At 50.4% G+C, this 26980-nt stretch overlaps 1 protein-coding gene across 2 annotated transcripts in view; it reads right to left on the reverse strand.

Annotated features, from left to right (window-relative positions):
* The window catches only part of LOC143959457 (uncharacterized), a 147269-nt gene that overhangs the window by 67551 nt on the left and 52738 nt on the right, over window positions 1-26980 (reverse strand). For both annotated transcript variants that reach the window (XM_077468109.1, XM_077468110.1), the window contains exon 2: window positions 17065-17138. In XM_077468109.1, coding sequence (XP_077324235.1) covers window positions 17065-17131 — 67 coding nt within the window. In that variant the 5' untranslated portion in view covers window positions 17132-17138. The remainder of the gene's footprint in view (window positions 1-17064; window positions 17139-26980) is intronic.

Raw genomic sequence — 26980 nt, forward strand, 5'->3', positions numbered from 1 at the left:
CTCCCAGTGGATTTCAGATATGAAGAGAGGAGAAGCAGACATTTTCCCTCCCCAACAAGGGTTCATGCACCTGGGAAACAATACCAGTGAAAGGGAGTAGGGATGGCCGAACTGTTCGCCCGGCGGTCGGTTCGTGGCGAATTTCGGCTGTTCGAGGTCCGCCCGATCGGCGGACTATTGCCGCTGTTCACTCGGCGGACTTCCGTGTTTACTGTGTAAAAGAACTTTGACCTATGATGACACATCCATCATGTGGTACAGGACAGCCAATTGAGACATTACAGTGCATGGACACTTGGACATTCCCCCTAACTTATAAATAGACCCAATCTGGCGGCCATTTTACATTCTTTCTACTGTCACTATAGGGAGAGGTTGCTGTGTGGAGCAGTGAGAGATTGCAGTGACCCAAATCTCTAGCTATTAGGTCCACAAAAGTTATTTTATGGACTGGTATGGTATAGGTGTAGTTCAGGATATAGGTCTGAGGCACTGCTATTCAAGTCATTGTTGCAGCAGCCTGTCTTTTGTCAGTGCTGAGAGAGGAACACATAGGACGCTCTGTGTTGCAGAGAGGGACAGACAGTTTAATCATTACCTGTTACTATTAGGTCCACAAAAGTCCTTTTCAGGACTGGTATAGTGTAGTAGTACAGGTTATAGTTTTGAGTGCTATTCAAGTTATTGTTGCAGCACCCTGTATTTTGTCAGTTTAAATAGGGACAGACAGGACGCTGTGTGTCGCAGTGAGGGACAGTCAGTTTAATCAGTAGCTGTTACTATTAGGTCCACAAAGGTCCTTTTCAGGACTGGTATGGTAATAGGCTTGTACACAAATAATATTCTTTCTTCCAAATATAGAAAGAATATTATACTTGACTGCTGCCCTTCTGCTGCAGTAGTCCTTTATGAGTATAGGGACTGAGGTACAGTCTGCTAATCACAACCTACTAGTCCCACAAAGGTCCTTCTAAGGACTGGTAAGGTATAGCGTACTAGAGTATATAGGGTTGAGTGAGGTACAGTCTGCTAATCCTTAAGGACTGCTATAGGTCCACAATATATAGGGTTGAGGTGCACTACTGCTGACTGCTGCCCTATTCTGCAGCAGTCCTTTATCAGTATAGGGACTGAGGTACAGTCTGCTAATCACAACCTACTAGTTTCACAAAGGTCCTTCTAAGGACTGGTAAGGTATAGTGAACTAGAGTATATAGGGTTGAGTGAGGTACAGTCTGCTAATCCTTAAGGACTGGTATAGGTCCACAATATATAGGGTTGAGGTGCACTACTGCTGACTGCTGCCCTATTCTGCAGCAGTCCTTTATCAGTATAGGGACTGAGGTACAGTCTGTTAATCACAACCTACTAGTTCCACAAAGGTCCTTCTAAGGACTGGTAAGTAGTGATGGCCGAACGGTTCCCCTCCGGCGGTCGTTTCGCTGTGAATTTCGGCTGTTCGCGGTCCGCCCGTTCGGCGGACTATTGGCGCCGTTCGCCCGGCAGACTTCTGTGTTTACTGTGTAAAAGAACTTTGACCTATGATGACACATCCATCATGGAGTACAGGACAGCCAATTGAGACATTACAGCACATGGACACTTGGACATTCCCCCTAACTTATAAATAGACCCGATCTGGCGGCCATTTTACATTCTTTCTTCTGTCACTATAGGGAAAGGTTTCTGTGTGGATAAGGGAGAGATTGCAGTGACCCAAATCGCTAGCTATTTGGTACACAAAAGTTCTTTTCAGGACTGGTATAGGTGTTAGGTGTATATAGGTTTGCTGTGCTACTGATTGTTGCAGCAGCCTGAGTGTCTTTTGTCAGTTTAGAGAAAGGGACAGGATGGTGTGTCTGCTGTAGGGACAGTCAGTTTAGTCATTAGCTGTTACTATCAGGTCCACAAAAGTGCTATTCCAGTTATTGTTCCAGTAGCCTCTGTTTTGTCAGTTTATATAGGGACAGGCAGGAAGCAGTGTGTGAGGCAGTGAGGGTCAGTTTAATCAGTAGCTGTTACTATATTAGGTCCACAAAGGTTCTTTTCAGGACTGGTATCAGTGGTACGGTAATAGGCTTGTACACGTATAATATTCTTTCTTCCAAATATAGAAAGAATATTATACTTGACTGCTGCCCATCTGCTGCAGTCTGCTAATCATTCACAACCTACTTGTTCCACAAAGCTCCTTATAAGGACTGGTAATAACCTGGTGTAGGGTGCTATAGTACATAGTTTCGAGTGAGGTACAGTCTGCCATTCTATAAGGACTGGTATAGGTCCACAGTACATAGGGTTGAGGTGCACTACTGCTGACCGCTGCCCTATACTGCAGCAGTCCTTCATCGGTATAGGGACTGATGTACAGTCTGCTAATCACTCACACACAACCTACTTGTTCCACAAAGGTCCTTATAAGGTGTCAGGTCACCTTGAGGCGAGGTGACAGGTGCACACCGTAGGGATCAGGAGTGCACCGCAAGGTTGTGGACCCTACGGCAGACTGCTGCAGACGGGGGACAAATCCCACTGGGGTTAGAGTGTAAGATTCCCTGGGGCACGGAGTCTAAGAGCCAGCAGGTGTTCACCAGAGCCTCCAGTGGTGAGGATGGACTTGGCTGCAACTGGCTCCAGGTCGCGACCCCCAGGGTCCCCCAGCTCACACCCACAGTAGGCCACAGGAGGATAGGGATGGTGAGGGACAAGGCCAAGGTCGGGGCCACAAGCAGACAAGAATAGTCGGGTACACCCCAAATTTCAGGATCACAGGCAACAAGGATAGTCAAGACACGCCAAAGTCGGTAACGGAAAACAGTAGCAGAGCACACGGCAGGAAACAGGAAGCTAACACACAAAGGAATACACAATGGTTGAACAGCGCTGGTGGCCTGCAGTGCACAGGTTAATATAGGGCTCCCTGATAGAGCCTGGGGTGGAGCCATGCTTAGAGGAGAGGTTATAAAAACCACCAGGTGGAAGTGGCTGACCTCTTAGTCTGAAGACATGAGGGAAGGTAAACAAACACAGGAAGATCACTGCATAACCATGACAGTACCCTCCCTCTTACGAGGCCTCCCCCCCCCCTGCCTGGGTCCAGGCTTAAAGGGAAACTCCAGACGGAACCTCCTTAACAGACAGGGAGCAAAGACCTCAGATGCAGTGATCCAAGACCTCTCCTCAGGACCCAACCCTTTCCAAAGTACGAGGTACTGAAGAATGCCTTTACGGAGCCGTGAATCCAAAACTTGACTAACCTCGTATTTTAGATTATCCTCAGAGACCGAAACAGAGGTAGGGAGAGGACGAGAGGACTTGAGGACTAAAGGCTTTTTAGGAATGGGTAAGGGCATGAGAAGATGAGGAGTTTGAGCAGGGTCCCCCACACCCTTAAAGATGAGCTGGTCATCCATAACAGGACCACCAGACTGGGCAGAGGTCAGTGGATCCCTGAGGTCAGGTTGGTTAGAAAGTGATATGTCACAAGGGTCAAGCTGGATAGCTGCAACACAAACAGAATGCAGAGAACCCTGATAAAAAGATTGAAAACCCCTCCTGGCCGAATGAGGTATTCTATCCAAAGGATGGATTGAACCTCTTAAACGGGTTTGAACGGACATAGTAGCAGTAGGGTGAGGCCAGGTCACCGAAGGTGCTGAACAAGAAGCAGGAAGCTCATTGGGCATGGGCGGGACTGGCATAACTGGTGCAGAGGTCGACTGAATAGTATTGTCAAGTGTAGCGACCATCACTATCGCATCACAGGGCATAGCAACTGTGGAACTTGCAGACAAGTTAGCCTGGCTGTGCATCCAAGGGAGATTAGGGACAGACAAAGGTAAATGGTCATGCAAACTGGAGCGAATGATCGACTCAGGTTCATAGGTGGGCCTTTCATCCAGAGTATCACATGACCTAGAGAGTGCATCAGTCCGACTATTGCAGGACACATCCCAGAGATCGCTATATACAGTGGGAATAGCAGAAGATACTGGGATGGTGGTAACAGGAAGTTTCTCTTTCGGGTACCCTTGAGTAAGCAGGAAGAGGAACAGGAGGAACCCCAAGCCAGGATCTGACCAGCAGACCAGTCGACGTGTGGAGAATGGAGCCGTAACCAAGGAAGACCTAATATGATAGGAGATAAAGCCTTAGGTAAGACAAGGAAGGATATCCACTCCTGGTGGAGTGTCCCTACTGACATCTTAACAGGAATAGTCTGAAAGCGGATAGGGCCCCCTGGGAGAACAGTGCCATCAATCGCCAAGACCACCAATGGTATTGTAAGGGGCAAAAGGGTAAGTCTCATGGAGGATGCAGTTTCCCAATCCATGAAATTGGCAGTGGCTCCGGAATCCAGATATGCTGAGATCGAACAAGAGGAAGCACCGACATGAAGCAACACAGAAAGGAGAAGACGAGAAGGTGAAGGTGATATTTCAGGGTCTAATACTCCACCTTCCACATGTATTAGCCCTGAGCGTTTTTCCAGACGGAGAGAACAAGTACCACAGAAATGACCTTTGGGTCCACAATAGAGGCATAGGCCCAGAGTTCTGCGCCTAGCACGTTCTTCGGGAGATAACTTAGTCCAGCCCAACTGCATAGGTTCCTCGGCAGGCAGGGGGTGCTCCTCGGATCGAAGAGAAGGGACTGGGGACTCAGGCTGCCTAAAGAACGGGGAGTGCTGGCGTCTTTTTTCCAGGGCCCTCTCCTGAAAGCGAATATCGATCTGGTTACACAAGGTGATGACACTGTCCAGATCTGCAGGAAGGGATCTTCCTGCTAATTCATCCTTCACTCTATCAGAGAGGCCATGTAAAAAGGTTGCAACTAGGGCCTCATTATTCCAGCTCAATTCAGCTGTGAGAATACGGAACTGAAGAGCATACTGTCCCACAGAAGCGGCCTCTTGACGGAGACGTAAAAGAGCGCTAGCCGCTGAGGAGACACGACCCGGTTCCTCGAAGATATTCTGAAAAAGTTTCAAGAAATCAGACAGGATAGAAACCACTGGATCATTCAGTTCCCACAGAGGGGCGGCCCAGGCTAACGCCTCGCCAGACAGGAGGGATATGATATATGCGACTTTTCCCGATCGGACAGGAAGTTTTGGGGCTGAAGTTCAAAATGAATTGTGCACTGGCTAAGGAACTCCCTGCAAGCCTTGGAGTCCCCAGAGAAACGGACCGGAGCTGGTAGTTGTAATGAATGTGTGGCTGCGACTGATGCGATAGGTGCAGCGGCAGATAGCGGTTGAGGTTGTTGAACCGGGGGTCCTAATGAGGCCTGAACCTGTTCAACACGGGATGCCAAATCCTGAAGGAATCGCATCACCTGGGTCTGATGTGATTCTTGGGTCTCAAGTCGCCGAACTAAGCTCTGCAATGGATCATCTGCAGGAAGCGCACGTCAGCCGGGTCCATGGCTGATCAAACTGTCAGGTCACCTTGAGGCGAGGTGACAGGTAGGGATCAGGAGTGCACCGCAAGGTTGTGGACCCTACGGCAGACTGCTGCAGATGGGGGACAGATCCCACTGGGGTTAGAGCGTAAGATTCCCTGGGGCGCGGAGTCTAAGAGCCAGCAAGTGTTCACCAGAGCCTCCAGTGGTGAGGATAGACTTGGCTGCAACTGGCTCCAGGTCGCGACCCAGAGGGTTCCCCAACTCACACCCACAGTAGGCCACAGGAGGATAGGGATGGTGAGGGACAAGGCCAAGGTCGGGGCCACAAGCAGACAAGAATAGTCGGGTACACGCCAAAAGGTCAAGATCACAGGCAACAAGGATAGTCAAGACACGCCAAAGTCGCTAATGGAAAACAGTAGCAGAGCACACGGCAGGAAACAGGAAGCTAACACACAAAGGAATACACAATGGTTGATCAGCGCTGGTGGCCTGCAGTGCACAGGTTAATATAGGGCTCCCTGATAGAGCCTGGGGTGGAGCCATGTTTAGAGGAGAGGTTATAAAAACCACCAGGTGGAAGTGGCTGAACTCTTAGTCTGAAGACATGAGGGAAGGTAAACAAACACAGGAAGATCACTGCATAACCATGGCATAAGGACTGGTAACTTGGTCTGTCTAGGGTGCTACAGTACATAGGGTTGAGTGAGGTACAGTCTGCCATTCTATAAGGACTGGTATAGGTCCACAATACATAGGGTTGAGGTGCACTACTGCTGACCGCTGCCCTATACTGCAGCAGTCCTTCATCGGTATAGGGACTGACGTACAGTCTGCTAATCAGTCACACAACCTACTTGTTCCACAAAGGTCCTTATAAGGACTGGTAAGGTATAGGGTACTACAGTACATAGGGTTGAGTGAGGTACAGTCTGCTATTCTATAAGGACTGGTATAGGTCCACAATACATAGGGTTGAGGTGCACTACTGCTAACCGCTGCCCTATACTGTAGCAGTCCTTCATCGGTATAGGGACTGACATACAGTCTGCTAATCACTCACACACAACCTACTTGTTCCACAAAGGTCCTTATAAGGACTGGTAACTTGGTCTGTCTAGGGTGCTACAGTACATAGGGTTGAGTGAGGTACAGTCTGCCATTCTATAAGGACTGGTATAGGTCCACAATACATAGGGTTGAGGTGCACTACTGCTGACCGCTGCCCTATACTGCAGCAGTCCTTCATCGGCATAGGGACTGACGTACAGTCTGCTAATCAGTCACACACAACCTACTTGTTCCACAAAGGTCCTTATAAGGACTGGTAAGGTATAGGGTACTACAGTACATAGGGTTGAGTGAGGTACAGTCTGCTATTCTATAAGGACTGGTATAGGTCCACAGTACATAGAGTTGAGGTGCACTACTGTTGACCGCTGCCCTATACTGCAGCAGTCCTTCATCGGTATAGGGACTGACGTACAGTCTGCTAATCACTCACACACAACCTACTTGTTCCACAAAGGTGTCAGGTCACCTTGAGGCGAGGTGACAGGTGCACACCGTAGGGATCAGGAGTGCACCGCAAGGTTGTGGACCCTACGGCAGACAGCTGCAGATGGGGGACAAATCCCACTGGGGTTAGAGTGTAAGATTCCCTGGGGCGCGGAGTCTAAGAGCCAGCGGGTTTTCACCAGAGTCTCCAATGGTGAGGATGGACTTGGCTGCAATTGGCTCCAGGTCGCGACCCCCAGGGTCCCCCAGCTCACACCCACAGTAGGCCACAGGAGGATAGGGATGGTGAGGGACAAGGCCAAGGTCGGGCCACAAGCAGACAAGAATAGTCGGGTACATGCCAAAAGGTCAGGATCACAGGCAACAAGGATAGTCAAGACACAATACATAGGGTTGAGGTGCACTACTGCTGACCGCTGCCCTATACTGCTGCAGTCCTTCATCGGTATAGGGACTAAGAGTTTTGTCACAGGGTCATTTAAAAAATGACAGGCAGAGGAAGAGGCAGGCCCTTCCGTAGGGGTGGTAGGGGTAGGGCAGGAGCAACAGGCTTGAGCCAAAGTGGGAAGTTGCAGAAGGTGCGTTCAATTACTTTAAAGGATGCACCAGACTTGGTTGAGTGGCTCGCTCAGCCTTACTCTTCTGCACCCTCCTCATCCTCTCGATCTGCACCCTCTTCTTCACTCTCTGCTATGTGCACCCCCAAAGACACTACCACCAACAACACCACCACCACCACATACCTTCCGCTTGAGTCACAGGAATTATTTTCCGATCCATATCAAGACATTTCTGATGCGCAGCCACTCTTGGTATTGGATCAGGAAGAGGAGGTAGCAACAAAAGCTACTCAGCAGTCTGACGACAGTACCCAGATCAGCCCAAGGAGGAGGTTGGTCCCCGGTGTTCCTGCCTACTCCGAGATCTCTACTTATAGCGGTGGGGAAGGTGACGTCGATGGTGAGGTGTCTAGTGATGTCACGTGGGTGCCCACAAGAGAGGAAGAGGAGGGGAGTTCAGAGGGAGATATGGACCAGCAGATAGGGAGGAGAAGCAGGAATAACTTACATTGCACAGGAGGGCCAAAGCAGACTGCAAATGTATCAGGAGCGAGTCATCGACCATGTACGGTCACATCTGGCGCTCCCAGGACACTGGCACATGGCTCCGCAGTGTAGGCTTTTTTTAACGTGTCCACTGCTGACAATAGCGTTGCCATCTGCAATCTTTGCAGTCAACGCATTAGTCGCGGTAAGCCCAACACTCACCTAGGGACGACCGCCTTAAGAAGGCACATGAGCATCCATCACCGAGCCGAGTGGGAGCAACGGAAAACACAAAACACACTCCAGGCTCTCAACGTCCAGCCTCGTCTTCTACTTCTCCTTCTCTTCTTTCCTCACAATTGTCCTCCACTCCACCTTCCATCACGCCAAGCTCACGTTTTTCTGCAAAAAGGCAGGCTTCCGTGGGCCTAATGTTCGAGCAGAAAAAAATTATGACGCCGGATAACCCTCTTGCCCAACGGTTGACGGCTGGCTTGTCAGAACTCATAGCCCACCAACTACTGCCATATAAACTGGTGGACTCGGAGGCCTTTCACAAATTTGTGGCCATTGGAACACCACAATAGAAGGTCCCAGGAAGGAAGTATTTCTCAGAGAAAGGCATCCCAGAGCTATATGGCCATGTTCAGCGGCAAGTGAATGTATCTCTGGCACACAGTGTCGGTGCCAAGATACATCTGACCACAGACACGTGGTCTAGCAAACATGGGCAGGGAAGGTATATCACTTTTACTGCCCACTGGGTGAACCTTCTGACGACCGTCAAGCATGTAACCCGTGGCACCCGTGTAGATTTGGTTTTACCGCCACGGATTGCATGCAGGCCTGACTCTTCTTCTCCTCCTCCTCCTACTCCATCCTCCTCCCTCTCCTCCTCGGCTGACTCCTTCTTTTCCACTGCTAGCGTCTCTTCCGCTGCGCCGCCCAAGCTCCCCAGAACCTATTCGACATGCCAGGTGAGACGTTGCCATGCCGTGCTGCGTCTGTTGTGCCTGGAAGCCAAGAGCCACACTGGCCCGGCACTCCTTTCAGCTTTGCGTTCACAGGCAGATCAGTGGCTAACACCGCTCAATTTGACAGTTGGTAAAGTGGTGTGTGACAACGGTGCCAATCTGCTTAGCGCATTGAAACAGGGCAAAATCACGCACGTGCCATGCATGGCACACGTCTTAAACTTGGTCGTGCAGCGATTCATTGTCAAATACCCTGGGGTCCAGGACATCTTGCGGCAGGCAAGGAAAATCTCAGCCCATTTCAGAAGATCTTACACGGCCATGGCTTGTCTTGCTGACATTCAGCGGCGACACAATCTGCCGGTCAGACGTCTTATTTGCGATTGCCCGACGCGATGGAACTCAACCTTCTATATGCTTGATAGGCTGCTCCAGCAGAAACGTGCAGTTAACGTCTACCTGTATGAACTCTGCGTCAGAACAGGTTCTGGGGAGCTGGGTTTTTTTCACCGCGCCAGTGGCTGCTCATGTGCGACGCATGCAGACTTCTGTGCCCATTTGAGGAGATCACCAAACTGGTCAGTCGCAGCCATGGCGCCATCAGTGACATGGTACCTTATGCCTTCTTTATGGAGCGTGCATTGCGTCGTGTCATTGATCAAGCTGTGGAGGAGCAGGAGCGGGAAGATGAGAAAGTCGCAATGCTGGATGAATTCCCGGGGGGGCTACTCTATCTGAGACAAGTCAACAACAGGAGTCTGAAGAGGAGTCAGAGGAGGATGGTCCCGGGGCGGATGAGGAGGAGCAAGAAGAGCATGCTTTAAACCTTTCTGGGACCACTGTTGTTGTGTGTGGATGGGGAGAGGAGAATGAAGAGGACGACAATATCCTGGATGATGAGCAGGAGCCAGGCCACAACACCGCTTCCACTTTAATGCAAATAGGGGCCTTCATGCTCCAGTCTTTTAATAGGGACCCCCGTATAAAAAGCATAAGGGTCAAGGACCAGTACTGGGTGGCAACATACTTAGACCCCCCGGTACAAACACTAAATGGCGGAAATGTTACCGCCGTCACAGAGGGCTGTCAGAATGCAGCACTTCCAGGCCTTGCTTTGAGAAATGCTGCATTCTGCCTTTGCGTGCGCTGGCAGAGGAGCATTTCCCACTCCCAGAGAAGGAGTTGCGGGTACCAATCCAACAGCGCCTGCAAGAAGAGGCCGGTTTGAAGATGTGTTGGTGACTTCGGACATGAGGTCATTCTTTCAGCCGACCCATCGACAGGTGTCATCCGGATCCAGCATCAGGGAACGCCTAGACCGTCCGACTACATCGGGTTAACGGCCGATGTGGAAGCGATGAACCCCTGGACTACTGGGTGGGCAGGCTTGACCTCTGGCCAGAGCTTGCCCAATTTGCAATCTAACTGTTGGCTTACCCCTCATCCAGTGTCCTGTCCGAAAGGACGTTCAGCGCAGCAGGGGGGATTGTGACCGATAAGCGTACTCGCCTAGCTCACGACAGTGTTAACTACCTCACATTTCTAAAAATGAATGAGGCATGGATCTCGGAGGAATTCAACACATGTGACCAGTAGACCATGTATATGTCTATAAAAATTTTTTTTAATCGAGCACAGAGACCTTCTTTCTTCATTTGGCTCACTTCCTTGTCCAAAAAAAGCACACCGTACTATATGCCCGTACCCTCCTCTTTGAAGAGGTTGAGCGGTGTCATATTTCTACTGGGGCTGCTTATTATGAGGGGCTCCCACCATCCCTGTGCTGTGCTGACATCCTCCTGGGGCTGTACCTCTGCTGTGCATATTTTGAGGTGCTCCCACCATCCCTGTGCTATGCTCATTATGAGGGGCTCCCACCATCCCTGTGCTGTGCTGACTTCCTCCTGGGGCTGCTTATTATGAGGGGCTCCCACCATCCCTGTGCTGTGCTGACTTCCTCCTGGGGCTGCTTATTATGAGGGGCTCCCACCATCCCTGTGCTATGCTGACATCCTCCTGGGGCTGCTTATTATGAGGGGCTCCCACCATCCCTGTGCTATGCTGACATCCTCCTGGGGCTACTTATTATGAGGAGCTCCCACCATCCCTGTGCTATGCTCATTAAGAGGGGCTACCACCATCCCTGTGCTATGTTCATTATGAGGGGCTCCCACCATCCCTGTGCTATGCTGACTTCCTCCTGGGGCTGCTTACGGTGCAGATGTCAGTGCTGTATATCACGGTGCTGATGTCAGTACTCTCTATCACGGTGCTGCTGTCAGTGCTGTATATCACGGTGCTGGTGTTAGTGCTTTATGTCACGCTGTTGATGTCAGTGCTCTCTATCACGGTGCTGCTGTCAGTGCTATATATCGTGGTGCTGGTGTTAGTGCTTTATGTCACGCTACTGATGTCAGTGCTCTCTATCACGGTGCTGTTGTCAGATCACTCTATCACGGTGCAGGTGTCATTTCTGTATGTCACACTGCTGATGTCAGTGCTCTCTATCACGGTGCTGCTGTCAGTGCTGTATATCATGGTGCTGGTGTTAGTGCTTTATGTAACGCTGCTGATGTCAGCGCTCTTTATCATGGTGCTGGTGTCAGATGACTCTATCATGGTGCAGGTGTCATTGCTGTATGTCACGCTGCTGGTGATCATCTCCTGCACCCTCTTTGCCTACCCTGACTTCCCTCTCCTCCATTGCCTTCATGCGCTCCACAGTCCTGAATTGTCAGAACAATTTCCCATATAAAAAAAGAATGCTTGTAGTTGTCGATCCCAGATTCACCTCATACATGTATTATGTCATTGGCCATGTGGTGGGACTATGTTTGCACAGCTATTATTGTGGCTGCAAATTTGACCTGTAGGTTTGCGAAGTTCGCCTCCCATTGAAGTCAATGGGGCCTGCCGTGAACGTTCCAGTTCGCGAACTATCGGCCGCGTTCGCGGTCCGCGTTCGCGAAACGTCCCGTCGAAAGTTTGTCCATCACTACTGGTAAGGTATAGCATATAGGGTTGAGTGAGGTACAGTCTGCTAATCCTTAAGGACTGGTATAGGTCCACAATATATAGGGTTGAGGTGCACTACTGCTGACTGCTGCCCTATTCTTCAGCAGTCCTTTATCAGTATAGGGACTGAGGTACAGTCTGCTAATCACAACCTACTAGTTCCACAAAGGTCCTTATAAGGACTGGTAAGGTATAGTGTACTAGAGTATATAGGGTTGAGTGAGGTACAGTCTGCTAATCACAACCTACTAGTTCCACAAAGGTCCTTCTAAGGACTGGTAAGGTATAGCGTACTAGAGAATATAGGGTTGAGTGAGGTACAGTCTGCTAATCACAACCTACTAGTTCCACAAAGGTCCTTCTAAGGACTGGTAAGGTATAGCGTACTAGAGTATATAGGGTTGAGTGAGGTACAGTCTGCTAATCACAACCTACTAGTTCCACAAAGGTCCTTCTAAGGACTGGTAAGGTATAGCGTACTAGAGTATATAGGGTTGAGTGAGGTACAGTCTGCTAATCCTTAAGGACTGGTATAGGTCCACAATATATAGGGTTGAGGTGCACTACTGCTGACTGCTGCCCTATTCTTCAGCAGTCCTTTATCAGTATAGGGACTGAGGTACAGTCTGCTAATCACAACCTACTAGTTCCATAAAGGTCCTTCTATGGACTGGTAAGGTATAGCGTACTAGAGTATATAGGGTTGAGTGAGGTACAGTCTGCTAATCCTCATGGACTGGTATAGGTCCACAATATATAGGGATGAGGTGCATTACTGCTGACTGCTGCCCTATTCTGCAGCAGCCCTTTATCAGTATAGGGACTGAGGTACAGTCTGCTAATCACAACCTACTAGTTCCACAAAGGTCCTTATAAGGACTGGTAAGGTATAGCGTACTAGAGTATATAGGGTTGAGTGTGGTACAGTCTGCTAATCACAACCTACTAGTTCCACAAAGGTCCTTCTAAGGACTGGTAATTTATAGCGTACTAGAGTATATAGGGTTGAGTGAGGTACAGTCTGCTAATCCTTAAGGACTGGTATAGGTCCACAATATATAGGGTTGAGGTGCACTACTGCTGACTGCTGCCCTATTCTGCAGCAGTCCTTTATCAGTATAGGGACTGAGGTACAGTCTGCTAATCACAACCTACTAGTTCCACAAAGGTCTTTCTAAGGACTGGTAAGGTATAGCATACTAGAGTATATAGGGTTGAGTGAGGTACAGTCTGCTAATCCTTAAGGACTGGTATAGATCCACAATATATAGGGTTGAGGTGCACTACTGCTGACTGCCGCCCTATTCTGAAGCAGTCCTTTATCAGTATAGGGACTGAGGTACAGTCTGCTAATCACAACCTACTAGTTCCACAAAGTTCCTTCTAAGGACTGGTAAGGTATAGCCTACTAGAGTATATAGGGTTGAGTGAGGTACAGTCTGCTAATCCTTAAGGACTGGTATAGGTCCACAATATATAGGGTTGAGGTGCACTACTGCTGACTGCTGCCCTATTCTGCAGCAGTCCTTTATCAGTATAGGGACTGAGGTACAGTCTGCTAATCACAACCTACTAGTTCCACAAAGGTCCTTCTAAGGACTGGTAAGGTATAGCATACTAGAAAATATAGGGTTGAGTGAGGTACAGTCTGCTAATCACAACCTACTAGTTCCACAAAGGTCCTTCTAAGGACTGGTAAGGTATAGCGTACTAGAGTATATAGGGTTGAGTGAGGTACAGTCTGCTAATCCTTAAGGACTTCTATAGGTCCACAATATATAGGGTTGAGGTGCACTACTGCTGACTGCCACCCTATTCTGCAGAAGTCCTTTATCAGTATAGGGACTGAGGTACAGTCTGCTAATCACAACCTACTAGTTCCACAAAGGTCCTTCTAAGGACTGGTAAGGTATAGCATACTAGAAAATATAGGGTTGAGTGAGGTACAGTCTGCTAATCACAACCTACTAGTTCCACAAAGGTCCTTCTAAGGACTGGTAAGGTATAGCGTACTAGAGTATATAGGGTTGAGTGAGGTACAGTCTGCTAATCCTTAAGGACTTCTATAGGTCCACAATATATAGGGTTGAGGTGCACTACTGCTGACTGCCACCCTATTCTGCAGAAGTCCTTTATCAGTATAGGGACTGAGGTACAGTCTGCTAATCACAACCTACTAGTTCCACAAAGGTCCTTCCAAGGACTGGTAAGGTATAGCGTACTAGAGTATATAGGGTTGAGTGAGGTACAGTCTGCTAATCCTTAAGGACTGGTATAGGTCCACAATATATAGGGTTGAGGTGCACTACTGCTGACTGCTGCCCTATTCTGCAGCAGTCCTTTATCAGTATAGGGACTGAGGTACAGTCTGCTAATCACAACCTACTAGTTCCACAAAGGTCCCTATAAGGACTGGTAAGGTATACCTTACTAGAGTATATAGGGTTGAGTGAGGTACAGTCTGCTAATCAAAACCTACTAGTTCCACAAAGGTCCTTATAAGGACAGGTAAGGTATAGCGTAAAAGAATATATAGGGTTGAGTGAGGTACAGTCTGCTAATCCTTAAGGACTGGTATAGGTCCACAATATATAGGGTTGAGGTGCACTACTGTTGAGTGCCGCCCTATTCTGCAGCAGTCTTTTATCAGTATAGGGACAAAAAATTGGGCCTTAGGCACTGGTGCCACCACACTGCAACCTCTCCCATATACTCTAGTTTTATTGCAGGAATTAGCCCTGCTGCAAAGCATTGCATCAAAAATTGTAATTAAACGCCCCTGTTAAACAGGGGCAGAAAAATTGGGCCTTAGGCACTGGTGCTGGTGCCACCACACTGCAACCTCTCCCATATACTCTAGTTGTAGTGCAGGAATTAGCCCTGCTGCAAAGCATTGCATCAAAAATTGTAATTAAATGCCCCTGTTAAACAGGGGCAGAAAAATTGGGCTGATGGCATCACCCAAAACCAGAAATGTTCTTCCAACATATCAGCGGAGGAGGAAGAGGATAGACAATCAACATAACAGGACAGTCACTCAGCATCAGCATAGGCAGTCTTGAAGGGATGTAATATTTAAAAAAAAAAATATTTGGCTACATCAGCTTCAGGTGATTGGTAGCTGTGGGTGATCCAAGACTGATTCATCTTGATGAAGGTCAGTCGATCAACTGACTGGCAAAGTGTCTGGCCCTGAAGCCTCGTGGTTCGCCAGTGCTACTACTATCTGTTGTAGTTCCTCCAAAACTATGAGGGCATCCAACATCTCCCTGTCCTCATCGGTGAGGTGTGGAATCTCCAAACCCTGAAAGAAACTCCACATCTCCCCCTCCACTGCTTGGGACTAAGTACTATACAATGTTCTGTAATATTCTTTGAATTTGTCTATAATTTCAGGTGTATATGCGGTAACCCTTCCTTCTCTTGTCCTAATTTTGTCCTAATTTCTGGAATAACCATGGTAGATTTATATGTTTTTTTACCAGTAATGCCACTAAATGTCCTACACTCTCTCCTTCTTCAAAAAAATTCCACTCCCCTTTATAATGATCTTCTCCTTCATATATTGTTAACACCACTGGCGAGTGGTCTGAAAACCCTCTGGGGATATATTTAATATTCTTGATATAGCTTAACATATCTTCTCTACCTAGGGCCAAGTCAATCCTTGAAAGTGTATAGTGAGTTTTTGAAAAGCACGTGTAGCTCCCTGAGGGTTTGATCAGGGAGCTCCTCACTAAATTCCTTGTCAGGAGTAGCTACTGTATTTAATTGTTAGGAATCCATTGATTTCTCCCTCAGTTTGGCCTGGTTGTACTTTTTTCTCCTACCACTAGGTGGCCGGGCACTTGGTGGTACTAGATCTGAGAAGGACAACTCAAGGTCAGGTTATGAGTATATGGGGTATCTCAGCCAATGGGCAGGGGTTTTCTTGAATCCCTTGGCCTGCTGGGAGAACCTATATATTTGGGTGGAGTCCAGTGATCTATGTTCTGTGCCACCCAGACTGCCGTCAGGGTGGATGTGTGTCGTATGCCCTGGGTTGCTAGGCTGGAGATTGGGCCTATCCTGGGGGCGTCTGGTTGCTAGGCTATGTGAGGGCCTATCCAGAAGCAAGAGAGCAGCGCAGGGTTGGGACTGCGGCTTGCAGTCCAACCAGAAGTGACAGTTCTGCCGGCCGGAGAACCTGTCATCAGGGGTGGACTGACAACTCATGGGGCCCCCGGGCAATAGGAGATTATGGGACCCCCGGGCAATCCGAGGTTATGGGGCCACACAGTATATACACACAGTATACAATCACACAATATACACATACATGTAAACACACAGTATACACAGACATGTTTCTATTGGCTGAGAAGGTACTGGAGAGGTGGGGCAGCTATAATCTCAGGATTTTTAGACCAAAAGGATGTCGGTGAGGGACATTTCAGAGACAGATGTAAAAAAAAAAAAAAACACAGATTTTTACATACTGTCCCTGGTTTTACTGAGGCTGGCAATCCTGATGGGGCCCCCTAGTGGCTCGGGGCTCTTGTGCAGTGATCCAGTGGCCCATGCCTGTCATGGTCAGAGGTAGAAGGAGAGCTTGTAGCTGTAAATGCAGAGAAAGGGGGTCCTACAAAGTATTGACTCCGGGGGGGGGCGCCATACAAATGCCCCCCACACTTATCACATATGTATTTGTATCATTTATCATTTTCCTTCCACTTTACAATTATGTGTCACTTTGTGTTTGTCTATCACATAAAAAAATACATTTATACTTTTTGGTTGTAACATGACAACATGTGGGAAATATCAAGGGGTATGAATACTTTTTCAGGGCACTGTACCTCTGCCTGAACAGAGAAGAGCCCACTGGAGGAGAACACGGAGGGGACACATTGCTGTAGTCAGGGTACCTAAGATATGTACTCTGATAATAATACTGTATTATCACCTCTATATAATGTTCTTAAATACCTCATCCTGGAAAGAGACGAGCCCACAGGAGGAGGAGGACATGGAGGGGACACATTGCTGCAGTCGGGGTATCTATGATATGCAGCATGTCTGATAATAATACTGTATTATCACCTCTATATAATGTTCTTACATACCTCTGCCTGGACATAGAAGAGCCCACAGGAGGAGGACACAGAGGGGGCACATTGCTGTGGTCATCATATTGGGTCTGTGTGAGAAAAGAGAAATTACAGAGAAATTAAGGAAGATGACTTGGCATTTTCTCATTTCACATAATTATAGACTGCATGGGAACTCGCCATCAATGACCTGGGACTTCTATAGGTGGCGCTATACTAAGTTATATTGCCTGACCACTTGTAAAGAGGCGACTATTTCCATACATTGGTTTTGACACATTTGTTTCATATGTTTGATACACAAGATACAATGTCCGGTATATAATCCACCCAGACACTGAAAAATTCTCACACGTGGTATCTCTATACTCGGGAGGTGTAGTAGAATGTGTTTTGTGGTGTGATCATTCGTATGTCCATGCTATGTGTGAGAAATATTCTATTAAATTGACAACTTTATGTAAAAATACATTTTCATTTACTTTCTGCATTTTTTAAATCTTGTGGCAATAATATGAGGTTTTCAAAGGCCTCACCGTGTCTCTTTAAATATACCTATGGGTGTTTAATCTCCAAAATGTGGTAATTTTGTGGGTGTTTCCACTGTCCTGGTGCTCCAGAGCCTCCAAAAATGTGATAGGTGGTCAGAAAATGTGATGTGTCATTTATGCCCCAGAACGGGTGAAGGTGCTCCTTGGATTTTGGGTCCCTCTATGTGGCCAGGCTGTGAAAAATTCTCACATATGTGATATCCTGATATTCAGTAGGCATAGCAGAATGTGTTTTGGGGTGTAAATATGAGTATGCCTATGCCATGTGTGAAAAAGAATGTGTTAAAATGGCAACTTTATGAAAAAAAACTTTTTTTTTTTTTTAAATTGTGAAAAAAAAATGACAACTTCAAAAATTTGCCATGCCTCTTACTAAATACCTTGGACTGTCTACTTTCCAAAAATTGATAATTTGGGGTTATTTGTACCATCCTGGTGTTTTAGGTCCTCAAGATATGAGAGAGGCAGTAGGAGTGTACAATCTGTTTTGTTTTAATATAGTTTTTGGGGCATTTTCTGAGATTTGGATACATCCACCAGTTACAGTGTCTCTGATCACCACCAGGGCCGGACTGGCCTACCGGGATACCGGGATATTTCCCAGTAGGTCGTCTGCCCTGGGGCCGCTTTTAGTTGCGGCTGCATTTGTGCTGGCTCCTATGGATCACACAGCGCTGGCTGGGTCTGTGTTCGTCAGCCGCTCTGTAACAAGGCCCCGCCCTCCCCAGACCTGCTCGTGTGATAGTAGATAGAATCAACGCTCCGCCTATCACATGAGCCGGTCTGGGGGGGGGGGGCGTGTTACAGAGCGGCCGCCAAGCGAACACAGAGACAGCCAGCTCTGTGATCAAGAGGATGACATGCATTCCATACAGCCCACCCTGTGTGCCTGGATAGGAGGATCAGTGGGGGGGGGGGGCTGCATATAGAGGAAATGAGCTTTCTAGGGAGAGGAGGAGAATCAAGTATTGAGCAGCTGCATAGAGGAATATAGAAAGCTTATTTCCTCTCAGGGGCGGACTGACCCATCGGTCATTCGGTCGCCGCCCGAGGGCCCGGAACAATTAGGGGCCTGTGGCCGTCCCAACGAGAGGCCCCTTGAAGCGGCTGTAATAATACTGCTAACAGCGCGCTGCTCCCCGCCGGCTCCTCCTACCCTCCCGTCCATCGCCGGTGCTTGCACTGTACACTACATCACCTAAGACGGACGAGAAGGGAGGAGGGGCCGGCGGGGAGAAGCGCGTGGTTAGCGGTATTGATTACAGGCATGACCGGGCTGAGTGAAACTTTTTTTACTGGAGGGCCGCTATTGGAGGGAGGGGGTGACCAGTACAGATGTATGGAGCCCGGGCCAGTCTTCAGTGTGCTCTCTCCCCTCTCCACACTAACCCCCTGTATGCTCTCCCCCCACAGTGTTGCCCTGTGTGTCCCCCTCCCCAGTGTCCAAATGTGTCCCCCCCAATGTCCACGTGTGTGTCCCCCCTGTGTCCCCTATGTGTCCCCCCAGTGTCCCCTTGTGTGTCCCCTCCCCAGTGTCCCCCCAGTATTCCCCTGTGTGTGTCCCCTCCCCAGTGTCCCCCTGTGTGTCCCCCTGTGTGTCCCCTCTCCAGTGTCCCCCTGTGTGTCCCCTCCCCAGTATCCCCCTGTGTGTCCCCTCCCCAGTATTCCCTTGTGTCCCCCTCCCCAGTATTCCCCTGTGTCCCCCCCAGTGTTCCCCTGTGTGTCCCCCCTGTGTAATCCCCCCCAGTGTCCCCCTGTGTGTGCTCCTCCTACAGGGTCCCCCGTGTCCCCCCCAGTGTTCCCCTGTGTGCTCCCCCCAGTGTTCCCTGTGTGCTCCCCCCCGCAGTGTCCCACTATGTGCTCCCCCCAGTGTTCCCCTGTGTGCTCTCCCCCCCAAAGTGTCCCACTGTGCTCCCCCAGTGTTCCCCTGTGTGCTCCCCCCACAGTGTCCTCCTGTGTGCTCCCCCCACAGTGTCCTCCTGTGTGCTCCCCACCCCCCACAGTGTCTTCCTGTGTGCTCCCCACCCACCACAGAGTCTTCCTGTGTGCTCTCCACCCCCCACAGTGTCTTCCTGTGTGCTCCCCACCCCCACAGTGTCTTCCTGTGTGCTCTCCACCCCCCACAGTGTCTTCCTGTGTGCTCCCCACCCCCCACAGTGTCTTCCTGTGTGCTACCCACCCCCCACGGTGTCCCCCTATGTGCTCCCCACCCCCTCAGGGTCTCCCTGTGTGCTCCCCCCAGTGTTCCCCTGTGTGCTCCCCCCCACGGTGTCTTCCTGTGTGTTCCACACCCCCACAGTGTCTTCCTGTGTGTTCCCCACCCCCCACGGTGTCTTCCTGTGTGTTCCACACCCCCACAGTGTCTTCCTGTGTGTTCCCCACCCCCCACGGTGTCTTCCTGTGTGTTCCCCACCCCCCACGGTGTCTTCCTGTGTGTTCCCCACCCCCCCACAGTGTCTTCCTGTGTGCTCCCCACCCCCCACGGTGTCTTCCTGTGTGCTCCCCACCCCCCACGGTGCCCCCCTGTGCCCTCTTCCCCCCTACAGTGTCCCCCTGTGCCCTCTTCCCCCCTACAGTGTCCTCCTGTGGCCTCTCCCCCCCTACAGTGTCCTCCTGTGCCATCTTACCCCCCTGCAGTGTCCCCCTGTGCCCTCCCCACTCCTCACAGTGTCCCCCTGTGTGCTCCCCACTCCCCACAGTGTCTGTCTTCCTGTGTGCTCCCCACCCCCTACAGTGTCTTCCTGTGTGCTCCCCACCCCCACAGTGTCTTCCTGTGTGCTCCCCACCCCCCACGGTGTCTTCCTGTGTGTTCCCCACCCCCCACGGTGTCTTCCTGTGTGTTCCCCACCCCCCACGGTGTCTTCCTGTGTGCTCCCCACCCCCCACGGTGTCTTCCTGTGTGTTCCACACCCCCACAGTGTCTTCCTGTGTGTTCCCCACCCCCCCACGGTGTCTTCCTGTGTGTTCCCCACCCCCCACGGTGTCTTCCTGTGTGCTCCCCACCCCCCACGGTGTCTTCCTGTGTGCTCCCCACCCCCCACGGTGTCTTCCTGTGTGCTCCCCACCCCCCAAGGTGCCCCCCTGTGCCCTCTTCCCCCCTACAGTGTCCCCCTGTGCCCTCTTCCCCCCTACAGTGTCCCCCTGTGCCCTCTTCCCCCTACAGTGTTCTCCTGTGGCCTCTCCCCCCCTACAGTGTCCTCCTGTGCCCTCTTCCCCCCCTGCAGTGTCCCCCTGTGCCCTCCCCACCCCCCACAGTGTCCCCCTGTGTGCTACCCACTCCCCACAGTGTCTGTCTTCCTGTGTGCTCCCCACCCCCCACAGTGTCTTCCTGTGCGCTCCCCACCCCCCACAGTGTCCCCCTTTGCCCTCTCCCCCTCCCCAGGGTCTCCCTGTATGCTCTCCCCCCACAGTGCAGTGTCCCTCTGTGTGCTCTCCCCAGTGACCCCGTTTGCTCCCCAGTGCCCCCCTGTGCCCTCTCCTCTTCCCAGGGTCTCCCTGTGTGCTCCCTCCAGTGTCCCTTTATGTGCTTTCTCCCCCACAGTGTCCCCCATGTGCTCTCCAACCCCACAGTGTCCCCCCTGTGCTTTCCCCTTCCCCCAGGGTCTCCCTGTGTCCTCCTCCCAGTGTCCCCCTGTGTGCTCCCCCCAAATGTCCCCCTGTCCAGGTGTGGCTTGGGACGCAGGGGGCCCCATGATCTTCTATTGCCCGGGGGCCCCATAAGTTGTCAGTCCGCCCCTGTTTCCTCTATATGTAGCCCCCTGCTAATCCTCCTATACAACTTATTTTACTGTCCCCCAGTTCTCTCCACCCCTGTTCTTTCTGCCTCCCCAACCTGCTCTCCAGTTCTCCCCATCCTTCTCTAGCCACCATCCCAGTGCTATCCACTCCCCATCAGTGCTCTTCACCCCCCGTGCTACTCCCCAGTGCTCTTCGCCCCCCCCCCCCAGTGTGCTCCCCCTCAGTGCTCTTCACCCCCCAGTGGTCTCCCCCCTGTGCTCTTCACCCCTCCGTGCTCCCCCCAGTGCTCTCTCCCCTGTTCTCCCTCCCCAGTGCTCTCCACTCCCTCCAGTGCTCCCCTCCCCCCGTAGTGCACTCCACTCCCCCCAGTGCTCTCTGCACTCCACCCCCCATGCTCTCTCCCCTGTTCTCCCCCCTTTCAGTACGCTCCACTCCCCCCAGTGCTCCCCTCCTCCTGCAGTGCGCTCCACTCCCCTCAGCGCTCTCCCCCTTTTCTCCCCCCCTCAGTGTGCTCCTCTCCCCCCAGGGCTCTCCCCCTGTTCTCCCCTCTGTTCCCCCCCCCAGTGCGCTCCACTCCCTCCAGTGCTCCCCCCTGTTCTTCCCCCCAGTGCTCTCCCCCCTGTTCTTCCCCCCCAGTGCTCTCCACTCCCCCCAGTGCTCTCCCCCGTTCTCTGTTCCCCAGTGCGCTCCACCTCCCCCAGTGCTCCCCCCTGTTCTCCCCCCCAGTGCGCTCCACTCCCCCCAGTGCTCTCCCTGTTCTCCTCCCCCAGTGCTCCCCACTCCATCCAGTGCTCTCCCCCATTCTTCCCCCCAGTGCTCTCCACCCCCCCTGTTCTTCCCCCCAGTGCTCTCCACTCCCCCAGTACTCCCCCCTGTTCTCCCCCCAGTGCTCTCCACTCCCCCCAGTCCCCTCCCCCCCGTTCTTTCCCCCTCCAGTGCTCTTCACTCCCCCCGTTCTCTCCACTCCCCCCAGTGCTCTCCGCCCTTGTTCCTTCCCCCCATTGCTCTCCCCCCCAGTGTTCTCCACTCCCCCCAGTGCTCTCCCCCCTGTTCTTTTCCCCTCAGTGCTCTCCCCCCTGTTCTTTCTCACCCCCCAGTGCTCTCCAGCTCTCTCCATCACTCTAGAGCCCCCACCACAGTGCTCTCCAGCCCTCCATTCTCCCCACCCCTGTTCTTTCTGGCCCCCTAGTGCTCTCAAGCTCCACCCATCACTCTCCAGCCCCCCGTGCTCTCCACTCCTGTTCTTTTTGGCTCCCCCCAGCACTCTCCACTCCCCACCCCTGTACTCTCCACTCCCCCCTGCATTTTAGTTCTTCAGCCTCTGAAGACAGCTGATGATCCTTGTGAACATCCTGATCGAATCGTTGATTGCAGTACCCATGCTTGTTTGACCTGGTTGCCGCTGGCATTTTGGTCCCCGGGATCCAGTAAGAGTAACCAACTAGCTACTGTTTACAATGAATGAAGATAGAAAATAGAATTTGGAAATTTTTCAAATGCGTTCAGTATAAGGACTATACAAAACAAATCCTGAAAAATAACTGGACCTACAGAATGATTACAAAGAAATGAAATATCAACCTAACGAATGTATCCGAAACGAAGCAAAAGCTACATTTTCCAGCAAGCACATGTCCAATAGTAAATCAGGATTGATTGATTTTTTTTTTTAGATATATATCCCATAGCTTGTAGACTCTATAACTTTCCTACAGACTAAATAATATACACTGATTTGGGTTATTTTACCAAATAAATGGAGCGGAATAGATTTTTGGTCTAAATTTATGAAGAAAGATTATTTATTTTCAAAATGTTATAACAGAAACGAAAAAAAAAAAAAATTTCCAAAAATTTTCTGTATTTTTTTTATTTATATAGCAAAAGATAAAAAAAAACTCAGTGGAGATTTAAAAAGAAAGCTCTATCTGTCTCAAATAAATGATAGAAACGTCATATGGGTACAGTGTTGCATGACAGAGTAATTGTCAGGGGGAGAAAAGTGTCTGGTATTGAGGTGATTAAGAACTAAAACATTCAGGTCTTCCATAGTGTGGTCCGGTTGTAAGAAATGATGTCCCACAGGTGTGCAGAAATCAGTTTGCACCAGAACTCCCGAACATGCAGTGGCGTCGCTAGGGCGTGGCTATTGGGGCTATAGCACCAAATCTGGGGCCTGCAGCCCCGAGTCTCTTACCATAAGGGTCCCTGCCTAACCACCGGGCCACAAGTGCAGCGTCCAGGCTGCATTCGAGAGCCGAGCGGGTGGATGAAAGAAGCAAGCGAACGCGAGGGGGCGAGCAGAGATGACATCATCTCTCTTTGCTTGCATGCCCCGCATCACTGCTCTTCCACCCTGCAAAGTGACTGGGTATATGGCGGGAGACAGGCAGCGCTGCTCTGTATTATTCCCCAGATAGCAGGGAGCGGGCAGGGCCAGGAGCTCCACTGATGCTCTGACCCCACCCCATGTAGAAAGCATATTCGGGACTCTGGAGGTAGCAGGATAGGATCTGAGGTCGGAGTGGGAGGGAGAAGCAGCCAGAAGTGGTGGTGAGAGCCAGAGGCTTTGGAGCAGGGATTGGAGTGGGAGGGAGCGGCAGCCGGAAGTGGTGGTGGGAGCCAGACGCTTTGGAGCTGGGATCGGAGTGGGAGGGAGTGGCATCTGGAAGTGGTGGTGAGACGCAGAGGCTTTGGAGCTGGGTTCGGAGTGGAAGGGAGAAGCAGCCGGAAGTGGTGGTGAGAGCCAGAGGCTTTGGAGCTGGGATCGGAGTGGGAGGGAGCGGCAGCCGGCAGTGGTGGCGAGAGCCAGAGGCTTTGGAGCTGGGATCGGAGTGGGAGGGAGAGGCAGCCGGCAGTGTTGGTGAGAGCCAGAGGCTTTGGAGCTGGGATCGGAGTGGGAGGGAGAGGCAGCCGGCAGTGGTGGTGAGAGCCAGAGGCTTTGGAGCTGGGATCAGAGTGGGAGGGAGCGGCAGTGTTGGTGAGAGCCTGGAGGTTCCGCACTCACAAATACACTGCATTTTTAGATGCCGTTAGAAATGAATGGCAGCCCTGCGTGTTTTTTACACAACAGCGTGTGCAGGAATCGCAGCAATTCCCGCACCCAGAGGCAAATCTGCATGGATGTGACCCAGGCCTAAGGCGTTAGTAAAGTCTTTTTTTATGAAAAAGCTGGACCCCCTGCAGGTTTAAATGCTTGCCTGCTGGGCACTTTCACCCCCTTCCTGCCCAGGCCAATGTTCATCTTTCAGCGCTGTCACACTTTGAATGACAATTGCGCAGTCATGCAGCGCTGTACCACATGACATTTTTATCTGCAAACATGTATTTTTTCGCCTTCACGGATGTGCGCTGATGAGGCCGCATTGATCAGTGCGGATGTCTCCTTTCACACAAGCTGGTTTCTGGCTCTCTCCTCTCCTCTCCTCACTCTGTGACAGTGTGAGGAAAGGAACGCCGATAACCGGCAAGTGAGTTTACATTATGATCAGTTGTGATTGGACACAGCTGATCAGGTGGTAAAGAACTGCTGTGATTGGCTCTTTACCCCAATCTGTGATCAGCTGTGTCATAAGGACACAGTGACCACAGAGTGAGCAGAGGGAGCGCGGTTTTGGGAGGACGTCAAAAAACGCCCTCTAAGAACTGGACCGCGCTGTGGAACCACTTCATTATATATTAGAATGTAACAATAGAAATAATGCGCTTTAATCACCCTGACACCATATCAACCATGCTGCCGTGATGACTGAAGCGCCAAAACCAGCCACTTCCCCCACAAATTACCCATGAAAAATGGCTTACTACCCCCATGCCCACCATGCCTGCAAAAAGGTTGGTGACTGCTGCTATGGGCACTGGCCCCAGATCTTTTGCAGACCTAGCAACGCCCCTGCAAACAGGGAAAACATTTCGGACCCTATTTTATTTTATTTTTTCAAAAAGTTTTTATTGAACAGAACACAACATTCCAATAGCTATCTTTTAAGAGGAGATACCTGGATGGATCTGTTTATAGAAAATACCTAGGATTGCAAGAAGAACAAAACAGGAGGGAGAGGGTGGTGGAGTAGGGCGTGGTGGGGGGGCATCATGACTGAAGTAGAGACATTATGTGGTAGTTTTCTTTACGATGTTGGTAGATAATAATAATGACAGAACTGGTGGGTAGGGCTAAAATCCACTGGTTGTGGGTTATCCTTTAGAGGGGGGGTGCCTCCCTTGGGTTCGAAGGGGGAGTTTCGTAGTATGAGAACGAGTATTGGCCGAAATTGGTTAGTTCTTATGGAGAGAGTGCTGAGAGCATGAAGGAGTTCCACTTGGAGTAAAAGCGGGCTTTCGTGTTTTCCTGTTTGAAGTCGGTGTTTAGTCGGTCCTTGAATAGAAGAAGTAGGATCTCTCATTTCATTTGGGTGGTATTGGGGCAGTGTGAGGAAGTCCAGTTTTTCAAAATGGTTCTCCATGCAATTAGAAGACAAATCAAAGACCAGCCTTTGTGGGAGGGGTTTTTGTATTTGTAATTTGGGACCATGGCAGCAGTTTGGGGTCCCAGTGACCAAAGATGAGAAGTAGCAGGTCCTTAGGTAGTTTTAGGGTTACTTCAAAAATGTAGGGTAGTACATAAACCCAGAAGGTAGAGAGGTAGCAGCAATTCCAGAAGCAATGGTTTAGAGATGGCTTCGGTTGGTGGCAGAGAGGACAGGAGGCCTTGCTCTGATATGATTTGGAGGATAAGAAAGGTATGTGGGCTCGATGGATGATCTTCAGTTGCGTTTCTCTCCAAATTTCGTTGGGAGTCAATCTTTGTACTGTGTTGAGACCTTGTAGAATTTTGTCCACAAGGTTCGGGTCAGGGAAGCCTTTTCGCCAGTTGTCGACTGAAGACGATGAGAGAGGTGAAGTGGTCTTATGTAGAAGATGTTTGTAGATGTTGGAGATTTTATAGGAGCCATCCAGGAGCATTTGGTTTGTGATGTTTGGTTGAAATCTTTTGCTGTCCTCTTTACATGCGCCCTTTAAGAAGCTGATGCATTGACCATAGTGGAAGGCATGTGTTAGGGGTAGTGAGAAGGTTTCCGCAATGATGGCAAAGGGTAATGGTAGCCCCGTTGCGGCATCGCATAAGGAGGAACATTTTATTAGGCCCTTTTCTCGCCAGACGGTGAAGGGTTTGTGTTCCAATCCAGGGGGGAAACTAGGTTTCCCTTGTATTGGTAGGTGGCTAGACATATAAGGGGATAACTTGAGATTTTTCCTGGCTTCTCTCCATGCTATTGCTGTGTCTCTCAGCAGGAGGTTGTGTTGGTAGAGGGAGGGGGCCGTCTTCCATTTTCAGTGGAGAAGGGCCACTAAAGAATACGGGTGGGCCATTTCGGATTCCATGGTATAGTTAGAATAGCGGGAAGATTGTGTTATCCAGTCCAGACCAGTTCTCAATAAACATATTAAGTTATAGTGGGGACATGGGGCATTGTTGATGTGTACCCTTGTGGAGGTGGAATTTATCCAAGAGTAGGCCTGCTGCCACCAGTCTGGCTGCCGGAGCCGTGTACATGTTATAAATGAGATGATGGAAGGGGACAGTGAATCCCATTGTTGACATGACCATGGAGAGCCATTCGAAACTGACATTATCGAAGGCT

The sequence above is a fragment of the Lithobates pipiens genome, unplaced genomic scaffold (assembly GCF_037356315.1).
Source record: "Lithobates pipiens isolate NorthernLeopardFrog02 unplaced genomic scaffold, aLitPip1_a1.2 Scaffold_76, whole genome shotgun sequence".
NCBI classification, from domain to species: Eukaryota; Metazoa; Chordata; class Amphibia; order Anura; family Ranidae; genus Lithobates; species Lithobates pipiens.